A 21,853-nucleotide genomic window follows, 5' to 3' on the forward strand; every position below is an offset into this window, starting at 1 on the left:
AAGTTCACCTTGATCTTTTCCATGAAACATAAAGTAGCTCAGGGACAACATTTGACATAAATCTAAACCTGTGACGTTTCCATTCAAAGAAGGCAGAAATAAAACGGAGCTTTGGGCTAGATTATGACAAAACATCACAAGGGCCAGAAACCCAAGTCTTGAAGCTCTAGGTCAGTCAGGAAACATGGCGAGCGCCTCTCCTGAGCAGAATCAAAATCACTGCTCAGCGGTGAACAGCAGCAACCCGCTGGTGCAGAGCAACCTCCCCACCCTGACCTCATCTGGAAAGATCCGGGTGACAGTTACTTTCTTTCTTTTTCTACTCTCTACAACTTTTAATGCTTCTTTCCTGTTGAAACTTCAGAAGTGGACTCAAAAGAAAGAGAAAGGGAGAAAGCTCTCGAGAATGAAGGTGCTTTTAAAACATCTGACCTTAGCCAACCTGTTGGAGACTCTGATTGTCATGCCGCTGGACGGAATGTGGAACATTACGGTGCAATGGTATGCTGGAGAGTTCCTGTGCAAAGTCCTCAGCTACCTGAAGCTTTTCTCCATGTATGCCCCAGCCTTCATGATGGTAGCGATAAGCGTGGACCGCTCCCTGGCCATCACGAGGCCTCTAGCTATGAAAAGCAATGGCATTGGACAGTCCATGATTGGCTTGGCCTGGCTCCTCAGTGGTATCTTTGCTGGACCACAGGTAAACCACTAACGTGAACTATTTAGGATATGGCAATCACAGATTCCCTATCCAAACTCGAGTGCTGCATTTTTATGATCGCAAGTCAAAAGCAGCATTGTATTTGTCTTTGAAAGCTTTGACTCGGGGAATCAGAGAGTGGAGTTTAATCCTGGCTCTGTTACCTTGGGCACATCTTTTAACTTCCCTGAGTTTCAGTTCCTTCACCTATAAAATGGAGGTAACGCCTACTTTATGCAGCTTTCGTGAAGATTAAATGAACAATGCATTAAAGTGTCTAGCATGAGCTCTGGTATGTAGTAAATGCTCCTCAAAAAATGTAGCTATTGTCAAATTTGGCCTCACCCCCCATCTTATTCTTTCATCTAGTTTTCCATTCACTCTGTTTGATATGGTAAATGGAGAGAATCTTGAGGAACTGTGAAATTTGCATAGGTATTACGTGTTCATAACTTGTCTCATTTGGGACGTCTTAAGTGGAAACGACTCTGTTACTGTTGCAACTTAGAATTATTCTTTAACTAGCATGTTGCTCCTCAGTTTGCAGCTGGGCGGAATAGTGGGAAATCGTGGACTTTTGAAATCTGAATATTTCTCTGAGATTTACTTGAGCTTATCTGGAGGTAGGCTAGACTGCAACAGGTTGACAGCAACATCAGGATTGCTGGTGTAGACACCAGATACTGCTCCAGATTGTCCTCATCAGAGGCAACCTGATGACCTGCAGAATCAGCCTTTTTCAGCAGTCGTATCTCCAAAGAAAAGGACACATTCTTACAGAGAGCAAAGATCCTTTAATAACAGATAAAGAAGTTATCTGTATGCTTGTAAAGGCACTGTGTGATGATGAACCTAGGGTACAAGGATATGTTAAGTAGTGACATCCAAGTTAACCAGGATGTTCCAAAAACCAGCCTCTACAAATGGAAGTGATCTAGACATTCTACTATGAGCCAGGTGGTTTAAAAAAAAAAGACAACAAACAAACAAAACTTCCTGCCCTGCAGAACTCACTAAACACAGCAAAACACTAGAAAGTTGGATAACCAAATTTTCCTACCAATTTCTCACTTAACTCATCATTTCTGGATACTAGATCAATTTAATTAGGATGTATTTTATGGCAGGAAAAATGGGAAAAGCTAAAATGTTTCGATCTGCCTGGAGAAAAGTATATTACAATGATTCTCACGGTGACTAAATATCTAATAATAGGCTTAGTAAATGTTTCTCTCCAAATGATGTTATGCCTGAAGTTTTCCATTTTGTTTCTTTAAAGAAAGAGTACTACTTATTTATTGGTTTTCTTAGGGAAGATAAGTAAGTTAGGCTCTTCACACTGAGTCTGATGCTGATGAAACAAAGAAATAGCCCTCAAAAAAAGTGTAATTCAATTGTGGAGACAAAACTTATATAAAACTAATACAACTATATACTAAATACTTTTTTTAAAAAGATTTTACTTATTCATTTGACCGAGAGAGACTGAGAGAGAGCACAAACAGGAGGAGCAACAGACAGAGGGAGAAGGAGAAGCAGACTCCCTGCCAAGCAGGGAGCCCGATTCAGGACCTGGGCTGAAGGCAGCTGCTCAACAACTGAGCCACCCAGGCGCCCCTATATGAAACACTTTTAAAACCTATTACAAGTACAGGGTGCCTGGGCGGCTCAGTCGGTTAAGCGGCTGCCTTTGGCTCAGGTCATGATCTCAGAGTCCTGGGATCAAGCCCCACATGCAGCCCCACATCCAGGCTCACATCCAGCCCTGCATCCAGCCCCACAATGGGCTCCTGGCTCTGTGGGAAGCCTGCGTCTCCCTCTCCCACTCTCCCCACTTGTGTTCCTTCTCTTGCTATGTCTCTGTCAAATTAATAATAAAGTCTTTTTTTAAAAATCTATTACAACTGTAAGAAGAAGGAGAGATGAATAAGAGTTGAAATGGGAAAGGAATGTTTTAAGGCTAAAGATAGGATAAGTTGAAAATTTTTAAATGGATGGTATTTGGATGAAAAAAACAAGTCAAAGATCACATATATTTTCAGGAAGGGTTGGAAAGTGTGATTAATTTTCACAGGAGACTTGTCTGACTGAAACAACAGATTGAGAGGTAGGACTAGCAGGAAATCAGATTTGGTGGTTGCTCCCTTTTCTTCCACCTCGTAGTGAACTATCTGTCATAAAACATCATGCTTATGTATTTCCTGGTCACTGCCATTAAGGCATACACTCTTAAGTGATCGAGCCTCTGTTATGTTCAACTTAATTAATATTCACGGTACCTAATAAGATTACTAGCAAAAATAGAAATTTAAAATGTTTGGATAATGTGATTTCTCTTCAGATCAAGTAAATCCTTCACCTTCTCCTTAAACAAAAAGCTTGGATGAGGGAGTCAGTAAATGAGTATGATGGACCCGTGTTAAGGAAGACAGTGATAACCGGGGAAATTCTGAAATAAATGTGGGAACCATTAATCCTTCGTGAGTCCTAGGCAAGAAATAAAGTGATTTTTTAAGAAAAATACTTGAAGAAAATTCACATAGACCCAAACAGATGCAAGAGACAGAGAAACCTTTTCCAGCTTTTCTGGCCATGAGGTGATTATGTTGGTGGCTAGGGTAGTCTCAGAGAGAACTGATTGTAAGAGGGAATTTCAAACAAAAAACAAAGCTTGGAAACAAGTTGGATTTAGGGAGTTAATAGCCAGAGGGTGTAAACTACAGCTCCAATATTTTTAGACAAGGAGTTTTAACAGTAAAACCATTGAAATAGGCAGGTGGGTTGAGAAATGGAGTGTTTGCCAGCCTCTTCATTTCTTTGTTTGTTTGAAGGGGGAGAGAAGGCAGGCTCTCAAAGAGCCAAAAACATTTGCTCTGGGACATAATGTTACCAATATAAGGTCATTGTATAAGTACAGGTATTTGGAAAGTAGTTAGTTGGTAAGTTGGGATACTGACGAAAGTCAAAACAGAAGTAGAAATAGGTCAGTTTGAGGGGCTAAATTGGTTGAATGTTCAACTCTTAATTTCAGCTCTGGTGGTGATCTCAGGGTCATGGGATCAAGCCCCCCTTCGTCATTCTGTGCTCTACAGGGAGTCTGCTTGAGGATCCTCTCCCTTTCCCTCTGCTCCCAGCCCCGGCCCCCGCCCTCCTGTGACAGTGCACACTATCTCTTGCACTCTCTCTCTCTAAAATAAGTAAATATTTTTTTTAAGAAAAGAAAAGAAATACGTCAATTTGTGATACTATCTGAAATGCAAACCAATAATGTCAGTCTCCTTTAAAGGACTGTCCCAGAGGCTATAAAAAATAAATTGCTTTATTAATTCAGTTATTTTCATCTAAGTATATCAAAGCAATAATAGAAAGATAATGTCAAATACTTATCTATCTTGATGTAGTAAGAAAAAATAAGAAGTTATTTTGAATTGTTTAGGATATTCATCTAATAGCCTGACCTCAAACACATTACTCTTCCTGAGAGAGTTATGTGCATCTGGGCCACAGAAATGACAGCACTATTTCATGGTGAAACCCATGACTCATCCTCACTTTCAGCAGCAGATTATATTTATAAAGGACTTTACTGAAGTTTCCTGAAAAGTTTCCTCATCCTATGCAGTATGTAACAGCCATGTTATTATCTCCATCCGGTATATCAGAGAAAGCAAAAAGAGTACCTTTGAGAGCAATAGTGTGCCAATCTTTCCGGCAGTAACCCAAAGTAAGAAGTACATACCACACAGAGATTTTGTCTGTCTGTCTCTCACACACCTATACCTGAGAAGAATTTTCATGAAAATTCAACTCTGTTTCATTTCATTTTCTAATGTTGATTGCAACTAACTGATGGCTACAGTTTGCAGTCAGGGGTGCCCGGGTGGCTCAGGCAGTTGAGCTTCTGCCTTCAGCTCTGGTCATGATCTCAAGGTCCTGAGATCCAGTCCCACATCAGCCTCCTTGCTCAGTGGGGAGCCTGCTTCCCCCTCTGCCTGCCACTCTGCCTGCTTGTGCTCTCTCTCCCTCTCTCTGACAAATAAATAAAATCTTTAAAAAAAATCTTCAGTTCAAAAATGACTGGTCTGAAGGGGTTCATTGACTTTCCCAATGTCACTTGGGCTGTTGGACTCATGTCTTTTTATTAAGTCCAGTTGTTTTTTTTTTTTTATTAGAACTCTCTGCTATCTCTCTGAATAAAGAGGTTTTAACCCCATGACTAATGTTACACATATTTAATGGGAAAGATGAGAGATTGAAAGGGCTTTTTATTTCTAGACTGTGACACATCCCAAGTCAGCCTCATGCTTCGCCATGGTCTCCAGATAAGCCCACTGACAAAGGTGCATCCTTAGCGGCTAATTCCCATTGAAAGGATGACTTTAATCATCATCCTCTGGTGCATAGATTGATCATCTCTTACTGAGTAATTCTATGAGGATATATTTTCAGAAGTTTCAGCATTGCATAGCTGAACTTTCAAACTTTTTCCTAGTAATGGAATTTTTTAAAAACCCAAATTCTATCTGGAGCCCCAACAAATACATGAAACATATAAGTGGAGCTGTTCTTGCTGAAGAGGGATAAGGAGGCATTCACTAGCCCTGCCCACCGTCTCTGAAGACCTTAGATCTCCCCGCAGCAAAGCTTGGGAGGCAAATAATAGAAACGGTATGAGTATTGGATTTAAATAAAGTTAGTTTTAAATCCTAATGCTCTCTCTCTCTTACCATCTCTGTGGCTCTGAGTAAGTTACTTAACTAAATTTAAAAGAATAGTGGTGAAGAATAAATTGTAAAGAATAAGATACATAAAATCACCTAGTACAAGACTTTACGCTTAGACACTCCATTAATGTTCATTCCTTCCTCTCCTCCTGTTTTCATTCCTTTGTTCACAATAGAGTTTTTGAAGTCAGGAGGGAAAATAATAGGGAAATATAAGTATGAATATTAAATGATTCTTCAAGAGACAGCAAAGAGAATTGCTTACCTGAAGATTGATTATTTCCAATTCCTCAAAATTATAGCATTCATTCTGACTGATAAGTCAGGTTTGCCAAACAACCTCTAGTTACCAAGCTACCCTACTCATTCTGAAGGCTATATATGTCAAAGCACAACAATTCAAGTTTTGAAGGTATTATTTGTAACAGTAAAACAAGGTCAGAAGGAAGGAAAGAAGGAAGGGTGAGAGAGAATGAGGGAAAGAAAGAGGGAGAAAAGAAAAAAGAAGGGAAGGGAAGGAAACAACATGACCTGAAAGAAATTCTGCCTTCAGACTCTGTGTCGTTGGGCTGGTAAGTACACGTTGAGGAGAAAACATTTCTTGAATTAGGTGTGTTCCTATCTAATCAAAAATCACATGGTTTCCAATGGCAGTCATCTCTCACCACAAGAATCACTTGCAGAAGTTCATACCCCTAGTTCATCTGTGTTAATATGGAGCATTACATGCTGACAGCATTTAACTTCTATCACTAACCTAGGTTGGAAGGCAAGATATATGAGACATCCTTTAGTTTTTGGCGTAAAGATACATGATCTGAAGATGCATAGAGGCTTGCCTTGACACACAGAATGTACTTGATCGGACTAGAATGTACGTCTGAACGTGACAAGCAGCTTAAATCCAATCAATACTCATCACAGGTATACAATACGCCAAGAATTACACTGGAACAAAGAAGTAGCATACTAATAACATTAATAACAACAATGAACATACATACATAAATAAATAAATAACAACAATAATGATGATGATCGTGATAAATATTATTTAGAGAATACATAATTATGTGTTGGGAATTGTGCTAAATCCTTTTGCATGCGTTATCTCATGTAAGGCTCCCCAAAACCCTATATATTATATACAGTTATAATCTTCATTCATACAGAAACTAAGGTTAAGAATATTCTATAAAACGCCCAAGACTGGGGCTCCTGGGTGGCTCAGTCATTAAGCATCTGCCTTCCGCTCAGATCATGATCCCAGGGTCCTGGGATCAAGTCCTGCATCAGGCTCTCTGCTCAGCAGGGAGCCTGCTTCTCCTTCAGCCTGTGTCTCCCTCTGTCTGCTTCTCCCTCTGCCTGCTGCTCCCCCTGCTTGTGCGCCCTCTCTCTCTCTCTCTGCCAAATAAATAAAATCTAAAAAAAAAAAAAAAAAAAAAAAAGCCCAAGATTACCATCTAGTAAGTGCAGATGTCAGTCCATTCAGTTGACTCCATACCCAGAGCTTTTAGCTACTACACTATATCACACTATGCAATGTCGTCTATTTCGGTTTTTTTTTCCTGTAGGAGACTAGAAAAAGAAAAGGCAGGAAAGTCTTAAGTTGAGAATAGATGGCTAAGAGCGAGCAGGTAAAGATATATGGTAAACATTTGTAAATATATAAACAAATATCTATGGATACACATTTACAAGTTGTGTGGTGTGCCTTGGATACACATTTACAAGTTGTATGGTGTGCCTTGCAATTTTTACAATAGTAATGGTTTCAACTTGCACAAAGCTGTGTGCCAGGCATTATTCTAAGTGCCTTGCAAGCATTAACTCAAGTAATTGTCTTGACATTTCCTAGCGGTAAATAGTATCAATGTCTCCATTTTATAGATGAGGAAGCACATCACCTAAGGATAATCACCGCTGGAAAGGATTAGGTAATAACGCAATTAGTCTGGGGTAAAGTGAGGGTCAAAAACAATACTCCAAGAAGCATCTGCCAACGGCTTTCAAGAAGGAAAACAGATGCTCTTGTTTATGGCAAAATAAAGCAAACATTGGTGAGAACTGGCACCAAGGATGAGAAAGGAGAAACTAAGAAATTAAAGAATTATAATCCAAGGACAAAAAACAAAACACTGGAAGTAAAGTGGATCCCTATATTAATCATTCCAACGAACACGGCCTTGGAGCACAAATAAGCTAGGTTCAACTTATCCATGGGCAAGTAAGAACCTGAGTTACCCTAACACTCTTTGAGAACTTACAACAGTCTACCTTGTGTGGCCGGTGTCACCTACATGCTATACCTCCTCCACCTAATTTTAAATTCTCTGATAGCAGGACATGTCTGGTTCATGTTTCATGACAGAGAGCACCTACTATAATTCTTGACCAAGAAACTGCTTTAACAATAAGCATTTGGAGTGCCTGGGTGCCTCAGTTGGTTATGCGTCGGACGCTTGATTTCAGCTCAGGTCATGATCTCAGGGTCGTGAGATCGAGCCTCATGAAGGGCTCTGCACGCAGCGTGGGGAGTCTGCTTCAGATTCTCTCTTCCTCTCCCTCTGCCCTTCCCCTGCCCCCCATGCACATTCTCTCTCTCTCAAAACCAAAAAAATTAATTAAAAATAAGCATTTATTAAACAAAGATAACCATTAGCTCAAATCATAGTACTTTATTTCAAAGTAATTTTTTTGAAAGTTTCATCATTATGACTTAAAAATATGAAATATTATGGGGCGCCTGGGTGGCTCAGTGGGTTAAAGCCTCTGCCTTCGGCTCAGGTCATGATCCCAGAGTTCTGGGATCGAGCCCTCCATCGGGCTCTCTGCTCCACGGGGAGTCTGCTTCCTCCTCTCTCTCTGCCTGCCTCTCTGCCTACTTGTGATCTCTGTCTGTCAAATAAATAAATAAAATCTTTAAAAAAAATGAAATATTAAAGTGAAATTTTGGCAGAGCAGCGCAGAACAGAAAGTCAAACTTGGGTCATCTGGGTCCAAGTGTGACTGGGCAGATGGGGAGAGAAGTAGCTAAGGTTTTAAAGAAATACTAGATTTTCAGGTTCTGTGTGAAGTAAGCCCTCCAAAGCCCTCCAGCTCACAACATCTGTTAGGCCAGATTCGAAACTAAACTTTAAATAAGTTCAGGTTGCAAAGAAGTATGGAAAATTTAAATGGTTACTTTGTGATGTGGAAAAGTCGGTCTGGATTGTACAGTAGAATTAGCTGAATAGGTGTTTGGTTTCTGAACTTTTAAATTTGATTATATGATCATTGGGCGCCCTCTAGTGGATTAATTTTAAAATACTATTTTGCCCTTGAAAAGAGATCTGAAACTGAAAATCAACATTTTGATTAAAAATAAAAGATACAGGGGCGCCTGGGTGGCTCAGTGGGTTAGGGCCTCTGCCTTCGGCCCAGGTCACGGTCCCGGGGTCCTGGGATAGAGCCCCGCATCGGGCTCTTCACTCAGCGGGGAGCCTGCTTCCCCCTCTCTCTGCCTGCCTCTGCCTGCCTCTCTGCCTACTTGTGGTCTGTCTGTCTGTCTGTCAAGTGAATGAATAGTCTTTAAAAAAAAAAAAAGAAAAAAAAGAAAAAAAAAAGATACGGGGCGCCTGGATGGCTCAGTGGGTTAAAGCCTCTGCCTTCGGCTCAGGTCATGGTCCCAGGGTCCTGGGATGGAGCCCCACATCAGGCTCTCTGCTGGCTCCTCCTCTCTCTCTGCCTATCTCCTCTGCCTACTTGTAATCTCTGTCTGTCAAATAAATAAATAAAAATCTTTAAAAAAATAAAAGATACAGCATTATATTCTATATTATGTTTACTATATTTTATTTATTGTTTATTATATTTATATTTTATTAAATTTTTCTACTGTACAAGCAAAGAGAGTAAATAAAAGTGTTCTTTTTTTTTAAGGAACACTTCACTCCCATTCCAATACCTCAAAAAAGAAAGAAATCCTAGACTTGTGGAATTAATTAAATTAAAATTTATTAATTCAATCAAAAAGTTTAAAAAATAAATACTGTCTCTCCTTTCCCTTAAAATTTTAAAAATCCTGTAACATTTTTGCTTGAATTTACTTGCTATTAGTTTTATAGTGCTTGAGCACTCTTCTCATTTTAATAATGTATATAGTAAAATGAAGTTTCTCAGTAGAAAAGCTTAGAAATGACTGGACAAGAAGTATGCTTGATAAATGCGGAAAGAATGAGTGAATGTCTATTAGAACTTGTTTTTGAAAACTACTTGCAATATTTCTTTAATAGTTTATGTAATTTGTAATGTTTTAAAAAAACATAATTTCGGCGTGCATCGGTGGCTCAGGGGGTTAAAGCCTCTGCCTTTGGCATCTGGGCTCTCTGCTCAGCGGGGAGCCTGCTTCCCTTCCCCTCTCTGCCCTCCTTTCTGCCTACCTGTGATTTCTGTCTGTCAGATAAATAAATAAAATCTTTTAAAAAAACATAATTTCACATTTAAAGAAAGATTGCAAGAATCATACAAAGATTTCTGGAATACCTTTCCCTCAGCTTCCCCAAATATTAACATTTTACTGCCTCTGTTTATTTGTTTAATCTCCTATATGCATTTTTTTTCTGAATTATTTAAAAGTAAATTCACACATGATGTCCCTTTTAATACTTCAATGTGTTTTTTCTGGCACATACAGTACAAAAATCAAAATCAGGAAATTAACACTGAAAAAATACTGTTATTTATGGTTGTGTGAGCTATAGGAAAAAAATTTCCAACCAAAATCTTACGCAGAATTCCAATAAAAAAGACTGAGTAAGGTAAAAAAACAAAACAAAAACCTGTTATTTAATCCATATAATTTATTCCTATCTCACCAACTGTCCCAATGACGTCCCTTTTAACATTTTAACAAAAGAAAATCCAAGATTGTATATTGGATTCAGCTGCCACATCTCACTAGCCTCCTTTCAGTTGGAACCATTCCCCAGTCTCTCTTTGTGTTTTATAACATTGATATTTCGGAAGAGCTCAGGCCACTTACTTTGTAGAATGCCCCTCTATTTGATTTTGTTTGACGTCTTCTCATGGTTAGATGCAGGTTATGCACTTTAGACAGAAATACCAAAGAAGTGATGGTGAGAACTTCTCAAAGCATTATATAAGGAAGCAGCTGCTGTCCATTGGGCCCATTATTGGCAATGCCAATTTAATTATTTTGTTCTTTCTCTACTGTCAAGTTATTAATTTTACTCTTCAAAATGAATAAGTATCTTACAGGTAGATACTTAGAAATTATGTAAGTCCTGCTTTCCTCAAACTTTACCCATGTTTTTACTATCCATTACTATCCATTTACTAAATCATTTATTATTACCATTTGGTAATCACTACTTTCATTATTCCTTATACATTTATTAGTTGGTTTTCTACAATAATAAAGAGGTTTTCCCCCTCCCCATTTCTTTGTTGTTACTGTTTTGCAATCCATTATCAGCATGGACTTGTGGATCCTTAATTTATCCAAGTTAATCATTCCTTTTTATGAGGGCTTTGTTTTTTGGTTTTGTGGTTTTGTTTTCAATGCTTACACTGTCCCAGATTTTCTTTCAAGCTGGCTCTAGAGTTCTTCTGACATGCTCCACTATTCTTTTAGTACTTCCTGGATTTTCGGCACAAGCTGTTCTAAGCACATATTGTAGTTTGCCTGGGTCAGCCTTGGGAATCACCCACTTCTCCAAAGAGCTCTGGTTCCTTTTGGTAGAGAATGTATTTGTAAACAAGATCTGGGTACAAGAGTGCTGAATGTGCTTATTGCCACTAGGAAGTCATTGTTCCTAGGCTCTCAGCAGACAGATGGAGCTAGAAAATACACACACAGAGAGGCACACACGCACACGTGCACAGAAATCTACATGGAGATCTTACTCTTTTTGTGCAGGTGTACAAACTCCATTGTGCGGGCCACCGGATTGTATTCAGCTACTGTTGTATGAATTGGTATTTAAGCTCTTTTCAATATTTTTCAATTAAAAGCAATGCATCAAAGAATAACCTTGTGCCTGTGTATTTTTCATATAATGGAAGTAGGAGTGTATCTTCAGAGTAAATTCCTGGATGTCAGATGGCTGGGTCAAAGGTAAATGCAGACGTAGTTATGCTACTTATTGCCAAATTCTTCTCCATAGGGGTTGTGCCAATTTCCATGTCTACTAGCAATGTGGGAGAGTATCTATTTCCCCACAACGTGGCCATGACAGTGTGTTGCTATTTTTCATTTTTGCCTGTCTTGAGAGTGAAAAATGCCATTTCAGTGTAGCCTTAATTGGCATTTTCTTTATCACAAATGAGGTTGAACATCTTTTCACATGCCAAAGCGCACTGCTATATCTTTTTTCATGAATGGTCTATTCATGTCTTTTGACCATTTTAATGGAGTTGAGTGTCTCAAAAATAAAATTTAAATATGAATTTGGGGGGCACATTCTAACTGTTAGACACAGGTTTGGGCGGTGCCGTAGAGTGATAGACAAAAATCACTTGCAAAAACTTTACTCAGCATAATTGCATCTGAGATTGAAATACAAACGGTGTTTAAATCCTTGATTGGTGATTGTTCTGCTAGGTTGAGATAATTTCCAAAAAATCCAAAATCCCATAGATCCATTCACATTACCCAATATACCCAAATATAAGTAAAGATCCACTTAGAACTGTTCACCAAAGCACCGAAAGGGTAAGAGCAAGGGGCTGAGCCGTTGCTTTGGGCAATGCGTTCAAAGGCCTGCAGAATGCAGAAGGAAGAAAGCTTTCAAGAGAACATGCAAATACTGTGTGAAAGAAAGTAACGCCATTTGCTACTTTTTTTTCTTTCCTCACAGCTATACATCTTTGGGATGATCCACTTAGCCGATAGCTCTGGACAGACAGAAGGTTTCTCACAGTGTGTGACACACTGCAGTTTCCCGCAATGGTGGCATCAAGCCTTTTATAACTTCTTCACCTTCAGCTGCCTATTCCTCATCCCTCTTCTCATCACATTAATCTGCAACGCAAAAATCATCTTCACCCTGACGCGGGTCCTTCATCAGGATCCCCACAGTACGTATCCCTTGGATTCAGCAATAATTGTGGATAAACAGGTTTTTAATGGCAATTTTCAGGGCAGAGTGGCACCTACTAGGTGCCAGATACTATTCTAAGCAGTTTGCGTATTTAATAATCACAGTAACTCCATAAGGTGATACTTTTATTACACTTTTATTATCCCCAATTTACAGATGAGGTAATTTGGTATCTCCCAGTGTTCCAAATTTGTATCATGAAAGTAAAAATGAAAGAACAATTACCTCATTTTATCCAGTATAAGCATCGGCAAATTGATCCCACTGGGCCCACCACAACACTGTACCAAACACCAGATTTCTAGAATATAGCAAAGCACACCTCGTTAAAACGGTAGTCAAGAGACTCCTTAAAGTTAAGCTGTTCCGCTTCTCACTCAGATCCCCTTTCCACACAACATAACCGTGCACCGGTGTGCATGCCTGTGTTGGTGTGTGAAATACTGTTGAATATGTTACTGGCTCTTTCATCTGAATCTTCACAGCTGTGGTTGTGCCTTTTTTGCTTCCATACTCTGGTGCAGTCTCCCAAACTAAAATGTAGGACTTTGCAAAGTAAACATGGCAATGTTGGCATGACATCCAGAAGACATGTTACCAATGGCATGGCACATAAGTTATACGTGGTACAACTTAACAGAGAATCATCTTAATTATTGTAGTGTGATTACCCTCAGCAGACATTTTCTCAAGGAAATAATGCTCTATAGCAGATACTTGGGCAGTTCCTGGCACAAAATGATATTTGATACTTCTTCAGAAATATACTGCAAAAACATTTGCCCTCAAAATCTTATCCCAGAGAAATTCAGTTCGATAAGGGGTGTCTAAGAAGGACATACGGAGAATAAGAAGATAGATCTCAAATAGGGATTAATCTGGAAAAATGTGAGCCAAGGCAGAAGCAGAGAAAAAAAACAGTGGAGGCAGGGCATCTGTGGCTCAGTTGGTTAAGTGACTGCCTTTAGCTCAAGTCAAGATCCTGGAGTCCTGGGATCAAGTCCCACATGAGGCTCCCTGCTCCTTGGGAAGTCTGCTTCTCCCTTTGACCTTCTCCCTTCTCATGTTCTCTCTCTCAAATAAATAAGCAAAATCTTAAAGAAAGAAAGAAAGAAAGAAAGAAAGAAAGAAAGAAAGAAAGAAAGAAAGAAAGAAAGAGCGAGCAGAGGCAAGGACCAATAGACCAATAAATATTACTAAGATTTAGTTAATTAATATTTTTCTTATTCAAACAATATGTATTACTACTCAATATTGCTGGAAATGGTGATAGATACAGATACCACGGTGAATAAAACAGCCCAGTAACTATCCCACTTTCATGGAGTCTACAGTCTAGAAGAAGACAGACAGTAAAATAAGGAAATATGATGATATCTCAAAAGAGGTGGAAGGACCGTATGTTACAGAAGATCCAAGATTTTTTCAGATTCAACCCCTGTGCTAAGCCAAGATACTTTTTTAAATGTGTTCATTCCTACTGATAGCTTTATTACTTATGTCACTAAAGTTTACAGATATTGAGGATTAAATGAAACAACGTGTGAAAAGAACAAGGTACATAGGAAATGATAATTAGATTTGTATGACAGAAATCTACAACTAATCTGTACTCAATAAATTACTGATGGTAACATTTCTAGTCAAAAATTAATTTTATAATTAAAATATCACACATGTAAATGTTTTCCTCCATATTTCCACTCTTTTGTGATCAATGAGTAAGTTGCAAAATGGCTACTTCTGAAAAGCATGATCTGTTTCCCTCAGGAAAAAATACAGCATGTGAAGGGTATTTTTTATTTTAAAATAGCAGTTCTGGGGGCGCCTGGGTGGCTCAGTTGGTTAAGCGACTGCATTCAGCTTAGGTCATGATCCTGGAGTCCTGGGATCGAGTCCCACATCAGGCTCCCTGCTTGGCAGGGAGTCTGCTTCTCCCTCAACACCCCCCTTCTCATGCTCTCTCTCTCTCTCTCATTCCCTCTCAAATAAATAAATAAAATCTTTTTAAAAAATAAACTAAAAATCGCAGTTCTGGATTATGAAACATAAGAATAGATTTTGGGTGCTTTAAAACTGCAGTTAAGAACTACATGCTAAACATCACGCAAGCAGCCTGTCAGAGTCAGCAATTCCATTAAACTCCAGTGAATTCACACACACACACACACACATATACCACACACATCACATATGTAACAAACACAGACACACCTCACCACACAGATGCCACACACAGGAGCTCCACACAAACACCATACACACACCACACGCACACATACACATGAACTTTAAATGACTTATTGATATGAAAAGGGAAATTGTTTTGAATATCATAAAGAGAAGCACATGGTTGAGAAAGGTAACTTTGGGCAATACCCTTTCATCCCCGTGTGATTTTCATCATCCTTACTGTCAGAGATACTCAGATAGTAAGTATAGTTCTATGTAAACACATAATTCAATTCAGCTGAACTTTAGTCTATTCTCTGAAATTTGTGTTTTAAGAGTTTGAGTATGCACACATTTCAGATCCAGATTAGTTTGGTGGAAACTTATTTTTAAGAGCACTGTCATCTTTAATCTTCTCTATTCATTATATGACATAGTGGAAAACTTGGAACATTCATATCCTTTTCAAACAAATTTCGATTATTGGGGCACCTGGGTGGCTCAGTGGGTTAAAGCCTCTGCCTTCAGCTCAGGTTATGATCCCAGAGTCCTGGGATAGAGCTCCACATCGGGCTCTCTGCTCAGCGGGGAGCCTGCTTCCCCCCGCCCCCCTCTCTGCCTGCCTCTCTGCCTACTTGTGATGTCTGTCTGTCAAATAAATAAATAAATAATCTTTTAAAAAAAATTTTTTTTATTTCGATTATTAAGGATATTGGAAATTTATTCCTATTTCACTAATTAGTTTGAATTAGTGACTCTTCCTTTTTGTCCTTTATGGTTTTGTAATAAAACTGGTCTTTAAACACCTACTTTTTTCTCTATCTAACAGAGCTACAACTGAATCAATCCAAGAATAATATACCGAGAGCTCGACTGAGGACCCTAAAGATGACGGTTGCATTTGCCACTTCATTTACTGTCTGCTGGACTCCCTACTATGTCCTAGGAATTTGGTACTGGTTTGATCCTGAAATGTTAAACAGGGTGTCAGATCCAGTAAATCACTTCTTCTTTCTCTTTGCTCTTTTAAATCCATGCTTTGATCCCCTTATATATGGATATTTCTCCCTGTAATTGATAGACTATGTAGGACATCAGATAAAGAAGAGCGAGGTAGTGAATTTCATCAAATGGGAATAATAAACACAAAGGTGGCAGCACACGTACATACAAACAAAGCAGAGTTCACGTTTATATTAACATCCTTCTTCTTGTCAAAATCACATTGTTAGAAACTCAAATGCAAATAAAAAATACAAACACAAAGAAAAAGAAATTTCAAGAAAAATAATAAAATATCCCCTCATAATCGCAAACTTCTGAATTAACATCTGTCCTTTCTGGACTCCTATAACACATTACATAGGTTTCTTATCACTTTCTCCTTGTCTATTAATGTATATAGGTTTAAAACAGCCACGGCCTAAGGCAAAGAGATTCCAAAAAGTAAGGCTGAGAAACCACAACACAGCCTTAACCAAGGCATGCCTTTGAGAGTTTTTTCCCAAGGGGCTTAGCAGCAATTATATCTTATGCTACAATAATATCTAAGCAGAAAGAATTTCCCCTGCCCATAAGATCCATCTTCCTTCCTCTGGTTTAAAAAAAAAAAAAAAATGCAATGAATCTAATTTTTTTTTTTTTTTAATTTCAAAAGCTTGAAGTATTCAGCAAGCAGCTCGCCATCCATTCCACTGTAGCTCCCCTTCCTCCCAATCTTTACATGGAACAGTGAGAAATGCCCTCCTAGAAAGGGGAGGCCTAGAGGGAGTAGCATTTGGACAGGGATTAGAACATTCCTCTAGGCTTTGTGGTCAGTGGAGTTCGTGGTAATTAACTGGAGTAATAACACTGTTTTTAAATACAATAAAGAAAAGACTGATTATGTTTTATACATAATATTCCCTCTGTTTTAATGTGAGAGATTTTTTTTCTATCTAGAAGATAGATCTCAAATAGGGATTAATCTGGAAAAATGTGAGTAAAATCAGAAAAATCAGAAGTCCCTGAGAAAAACAAATAAGAAATCAACCAAAAGCATAAGTGAAAAGATATTTGATACATAAGAACACTGAACAACTACAGTTTTAATATATACAGGTCAAAGAGACCAACAAAGTATTGAAAAAAGGAAAAGAAAAACTGTAAATGTGTAACTAACACCTACTAATATTCACATTAAGTGGTATGGTTTTCAAAATATGTGGGCACAATACCTCTTTTAATTCAGGCTTATTTCTACCTGTTCCATGAGAAAGGGGAAGGATGAAAATTATGAGAATATAATATACATGACAAGAAAAGTTTATAAAGGACTTTAAAGAAATTCAGCCTTCATTTAACTTCTCTAAAAATAGGCAAAATACCATTATATTCATATGAGATACGTAGTGGCACTCAAAGATGAAATATAATTTCAAGTTTTCCAGAGCAGTGAAACTGTGGAAAGTAAATTACTAATTAAACTAATGGTAGTCTTTCCTTATTTTTCTCTTCTCATACATACTCTTCAGTGTAACTGTGTGTGTGTTTCCATATCTTACATTATTTTCCGATTCTACTTTCACTGATCCTATTTGCCACGATCCAGCTCCTTCCTTCTACTCTTTCATTCATATTTTCTATTTTACTAAGCCCATACCTTTAATTAATCAATCCATGTGCCAACTCTACAGTTGAATTGGGCAAGGCTCAAAATTTGTAACATGCTAAAATGCTCAAAGTTAACTTTTAAGTCATTTATATTGATGCAAAGATTTAGGGTGCCTGGGTGGCTCAGTTGGTTAAGCAACTGCCTTCAACTCAGGTCATGATCCTGGAGTACCAGCATCAAGTCCTGCATCTGGCTCCCAGCTCCATGGGGAGTCTGGATCTCCCTCTGACCTTCTGCTTTCTCATGTTCTCTCTTACTATCTCTCTCTCTCTCAAATAAATAAGTAAAATCTTTTAAAGATTTAACAGTTCTACCAGGTGACATAATACCATTGATAAGCCACATCAAATCAATCTTCTTCTTTAATCTTTATCATATAGTTAATCCTAAATTGATGACAATTCTTGCTTCCAGATTTAAAGGCAAAATAACACACATATATAAGACGTAATTTAAGGGCTTCATTAGATATGTGCTTAATGAACACATACGTCAGCTTGGCTCTTGGATGTTTAAGAAACTGTTTTCTTTAGATATGTTCTCAGGCATTTTTGATACATTAACTAAAGGGCTATTCAAAATTTGGTGCAGGGGTTTATAACCTATGGTCCATATACAAAGCTGTATTTCAAGGCAACTGCTTTCCTCTTATTTCTATTTGTATTATTTTATGCATTCAGAAACATTATCCTGAAAGGGGTTTATAGGCCAAACCAACTGCCGAAGGAGTTCATGTCACAAAAAAGGTTGAGCCCCTCATCGATTTTGTATAAGAAAGTTTCTTACAATAAAATCGTATCAGAACATATTCATTTTAAATACATAAAAATCTTTAAGCGCACGGCGGGGGGCGGGGGGGCACCTGGGTGGCTCAGTCAATCTTAGCTAAGCATATGCCTTGGGCTCAAGTCATGATCTCAGGGTTCTGGGATCACCCTGCATAGGGCTCCCTGATCAGTGGGTAGTCTGCTTCTCCCTCTCCCTCTGTGCTTTCTCTCACTCTCACTCTCTCTCAAGTAAATAAATAAAAATCTTTTTAAAAAAAATGAGTGTATTCATTTGTTTATATGCATGCATACTAATGGTACTATTAAACTGGATTGTTTCAATTTGGTTACTCACCATTTCAGACTCAGAAATTTTCTTAAGGCTACTCATGTAATGAAAAACTTTTCAGAAATAAGTATATTATATAAATATTGCAGTCCATAAATTATAGTACAGATATGTAAATTAAAATTTATAGCTCAAAAGGTAAATGTGGCATTAAATTAAAGATATACCATTCAACAGAGAATATTCACTATTTGATATTACCGTCATTTGCTCTATTTCCTAGATATAATAAAAGATGAAGATTCCTTGTAAAAAAGGGATATGCTCTGTACAGTGAATCCAATATATAGATAATTAAGATTTTATCTAGGCTATCTTCTTTTACTTAGCATATAAAACGGCTATAATTTGGGTTTCCTCTTGCAATTCAATTTAGTAAATAAATGATATAAATGGATGACAATGAATTGAACAATGATTGCACTAATTCAATTTCAGCTTAAGGAACAGAGCTGTAACAACTAAGAAGGAAAAAAATACCGGAAAAGGAATGGGTATCACAAACTTTACTTTCTAAAGAGTATATATATATATGTATACATATATATGTATACGTATATATGTGTAAATATATATATATATATATATATAGGTGTAAATGAGGTAGGATCACAAATGAGGTAGTATCACAAACTTTATTTTCTAAGGAGTATATATATATATACACATATATATATATGTGTGTATATATATATAGGTGTAAATGAGGTAGGAATTTCCTTAAAATGACATGATCTCAGAATTTACTTTGTAGTCATAAAGATAATATTTATGGGCAGTTAAAATACATTTAGAATTTCATCTGTTTTATCTTTAGCCTAATTTCAAATGTTGAGCCAATTCTTTGAGCTTGTCTAATTACTAAAAATTGTGTCCATAGGAAACTAAATAAAAGAATAAGGTTGAGTTTAATCTCTAATTAAAGCTAATTTATTTAAATCTTCAATTGTTAGGGTTATTAAGTTTAAAAAATCAAGTTTAAAACTATTAGCCTAATTTTTAAAGTTATGTAATATATAAAATGTTATGTATAGGTTCAATAGAATATATATAAAAACTATTGATATCGTTATCTCTGAGTGATTTTTTTAATCTTCTTTCTTGTGAATTCCTATAATTCCAAATTTCCACAATGAACATATATTGCTTTCGTAATGAGAAAAAAATAATAAATGTTATTTGTGTGTGTGTTTGTATGAATTTTACATGTCACTATTTCTGTTAGAGTGTTTTCTGCTGTATTAGAAACGTCAGATTAGAAGTGATTTTTTAAAAATTTTTTTATTTTTTTTATTAACATATAATGTATTATTAGCCCCAAGGGTTCAGGTCTGTGAATCGCCATAGAAGTGACATGTTTTCATCTCATGTTATAGGACGTTCATAGGTAAGCATACAGAATTGGTTAATTCAGAGCTTTGAGTCATTTTCTCTGCTTCCACAAGGCTTTCCTTAGGAGTTGGTTGCCATTTTAAGTCTCAAACATGGCTCTCTCCTTCCCAGAATTTCAGCACCTGCTTTTAAATTAACTAGGATTGGAACACATGGCCAATTCTAAACCGATCACTAGCAAAGGAGAGGGGGATTACCTTAAACACCTTAAGGGCATGTTTCATTTCAGGGAGGCAGGGCTCATTTCCCTGAATATTTAGTTATCAGATAACAAAAATAAAGAACGTACTTCATTCTCTCTCTCTCTTTTCCCACTCTCTCTCTCTCTCCCCCTCTACCTCTCCTCCTTCTCTTTTTCTCTCTCTGTCCCGTCTCTCTCTTTCTGTGTCCTAAGAGCAGAAAGAGAATGTTTTGGAGGCCAGAAAGCAGCAGTGATTTCTACTATCAAAATAAAGTTGAAAATACATATACCACAAAGTTTAAATAGAATACAATTTTATACAAAATATACAGACTAAATACAGTTATCATAGCATAGTCATTGCATAGTAAATGTAGCCCTAGGGGAAAGAACAGATTTTATTTTTTTCCATAATCTAAATCCAAATATTTTAAACTCCAGTAATTGGAATGTTCAGTAGATGCAGAGGATGGCTTCTGCTCAGTTTACTTTCTTGGGAACTCTTGGTCCCTGTTTTTCGTTTGCCTGTTTTTTACCATTCCACAGGGTAAGAAATTTTCATAAGTTTTTAAAATTCTGGCTATCACTTCAGATCCAGAGAATAATTGTCAAATAAATTAGTAATTTGGTAATCTGATAATTTGGTAATCTACTAATTAGTAATGTGGCAATCTGAAGCAGATTTTCCATGACACTAATAAAACTTAACTTCAAGTTCATTACTTATTCAGTTCCCTCCTGAGGCCCTGGGAATGTCATATATTTTTATAAAATTCACAAAAATAAGATATTATAATTGCAACGGGTTAAGACTATCTCTTTCCCTTTTTATTACCCTTTGTTGCACTCTTCCCCTCAGAGGAGTCAGTTTTGGAATGGCCATGGATATCTTTAGGATCCTGCCAAGGGTGAGTTAAAATAGGAATATATTAACATTGAATCTAGAGGGATATTATGTGGCTCTTGGTCACTTTCATGTACAGTTAAGTTACTGCTAACCGTCATAGTAAGCTCCTAGGCATAGCGCTAGATAAAATATCGGTAGCCATCATACTGATTTATCTCTCATAGTGGCAGGAAAGTGTAAGGTCAGAGGTCATGTCATGATATAAATGTGTCCAGACATACAGCACATACAGCACCAGGATTATGTGGGTCATGGAGGGGAAACAGGACATAAAATGTACAGAACCTGGTCTGTAGAAAATTTTTCCAGTCCTCAGGATGAACACCTTAAAGTATTTCTCAATAAATCACAACTTTGTATAATCCACTCTGAGGGCAGAAGAAGCCCATGATTTGATTCCAACCATGCTTTACTTATGGCAGAGCTCATGGGATGTGACTCCCTTGGTTAGGTTATAATATAAGGCAAAGGCGATGGGGTGTCATTCCCATGATTATGTTCTGTTATATAAGACTCTATCTTTGCTGACTGGAACCAAATATTCTGCTGCTCTTGAAAAAGCAAACAGCCATGCTGTGAACTACCTCTGCAGAGAAGATATCATGGGCAGCCGCTAGGACTTATGGGTAGCTTCCCATGATGGTTGGGTCCTCAGTCATACAAATGCAGGAAGATGAATTTTGCCAACACACCTGAATAAACTTGGAAGTGGATTCCTCCTTAGTCCATCCTCCAGAGAAGAGCACAGCCTGGCCCACGTCTTACAGCCTGATGAGCCACTGAGCAGAGGACCCAAGGTCACTCCAGGACTGTGTAGCCACAGAAGCTGTGAGATAAGAAATGTGTGTTGCTGGGGCGCCTGGGTGGCTCAGTGGGTTAAAGCCTTTGCCTTCGGCTCAGGTCAT

General features: G+C 37.7%; 1 protein-coding gene across 2 annotated transcripts; it reads left to right on the forward strand.

Annotated features, from left to right (window-relative positions):
• Nucleotides 1-184: 184 nt before the first annotated feature.
• On the forward strand, nt 185-15,773 carry LOC111149281 (gonadotropin releasing hormone receptor). 2 transcript variants are annotated; one of them, XM_022506261.1, is made up of 3 exons: nt 185-700; nt 12,285-12,504; nt 15,529-15,773. In XM_022506261.1, the coding sequence occupies exons 1-3, from the start codon at nt 185-187 to the stop codon at nt 15,771-15,773; spliced, it is 981 nt and encodes a 326-aa protein (XP_022361969.1). The 2 variants fall into 2 exon arrangements, with proteins under 2 accessions (XP_022361969.1, XP_022361970.1); XM_022506262.1 differs by having other exon boundaries at nt 12,413-12,504; nt 15,529-15,556.
• The last annotated feature ends 6,080 nt before the right edge of the window (nt 15,774-21,853 follow it).

Source organism: Enhydra lutris, unplaced genomic scaffold (assembly GCF_002288905.1).
Source record: "Enhydra lutris kenyoni isolate GAN:26980312 unplaced genomic scaffold, ASM228890v2 scaffoldscaffold21, whole genome shotgun sequence".
Taxonomy (NCBI): domain Eukaryota; kingdom Metazoa; phylum Chordata; class Mammalia; order Carnivora; family Mustelidae; genus Enhydra; species Enhydra lutris.

Excerpts from the sequence above, each read along its gene's own strand:
- LOC111149281 (XM_022506261.1), top strand. The coding sequence starts at position 185 with ATGGCGAGCGCCTCTCCTGAGCAGAATCAAAATCACTGCTCAGCGGTG. Across the intron at positions 701-12,284 it reads GTATCTTTGCTGGACCACAG|CTATACATCTTTGGGATGAT; the intron begins GTAAACCACTAA and ends CTTTCCTCACAG. Across the intron at positions 12,505-15,528 it reads CCTTCATCAGGATCCCCACA|AGCTACAACTGAATCAATCC; the intron begins GTACGTATCCCT and ends TCTATCTAACAG.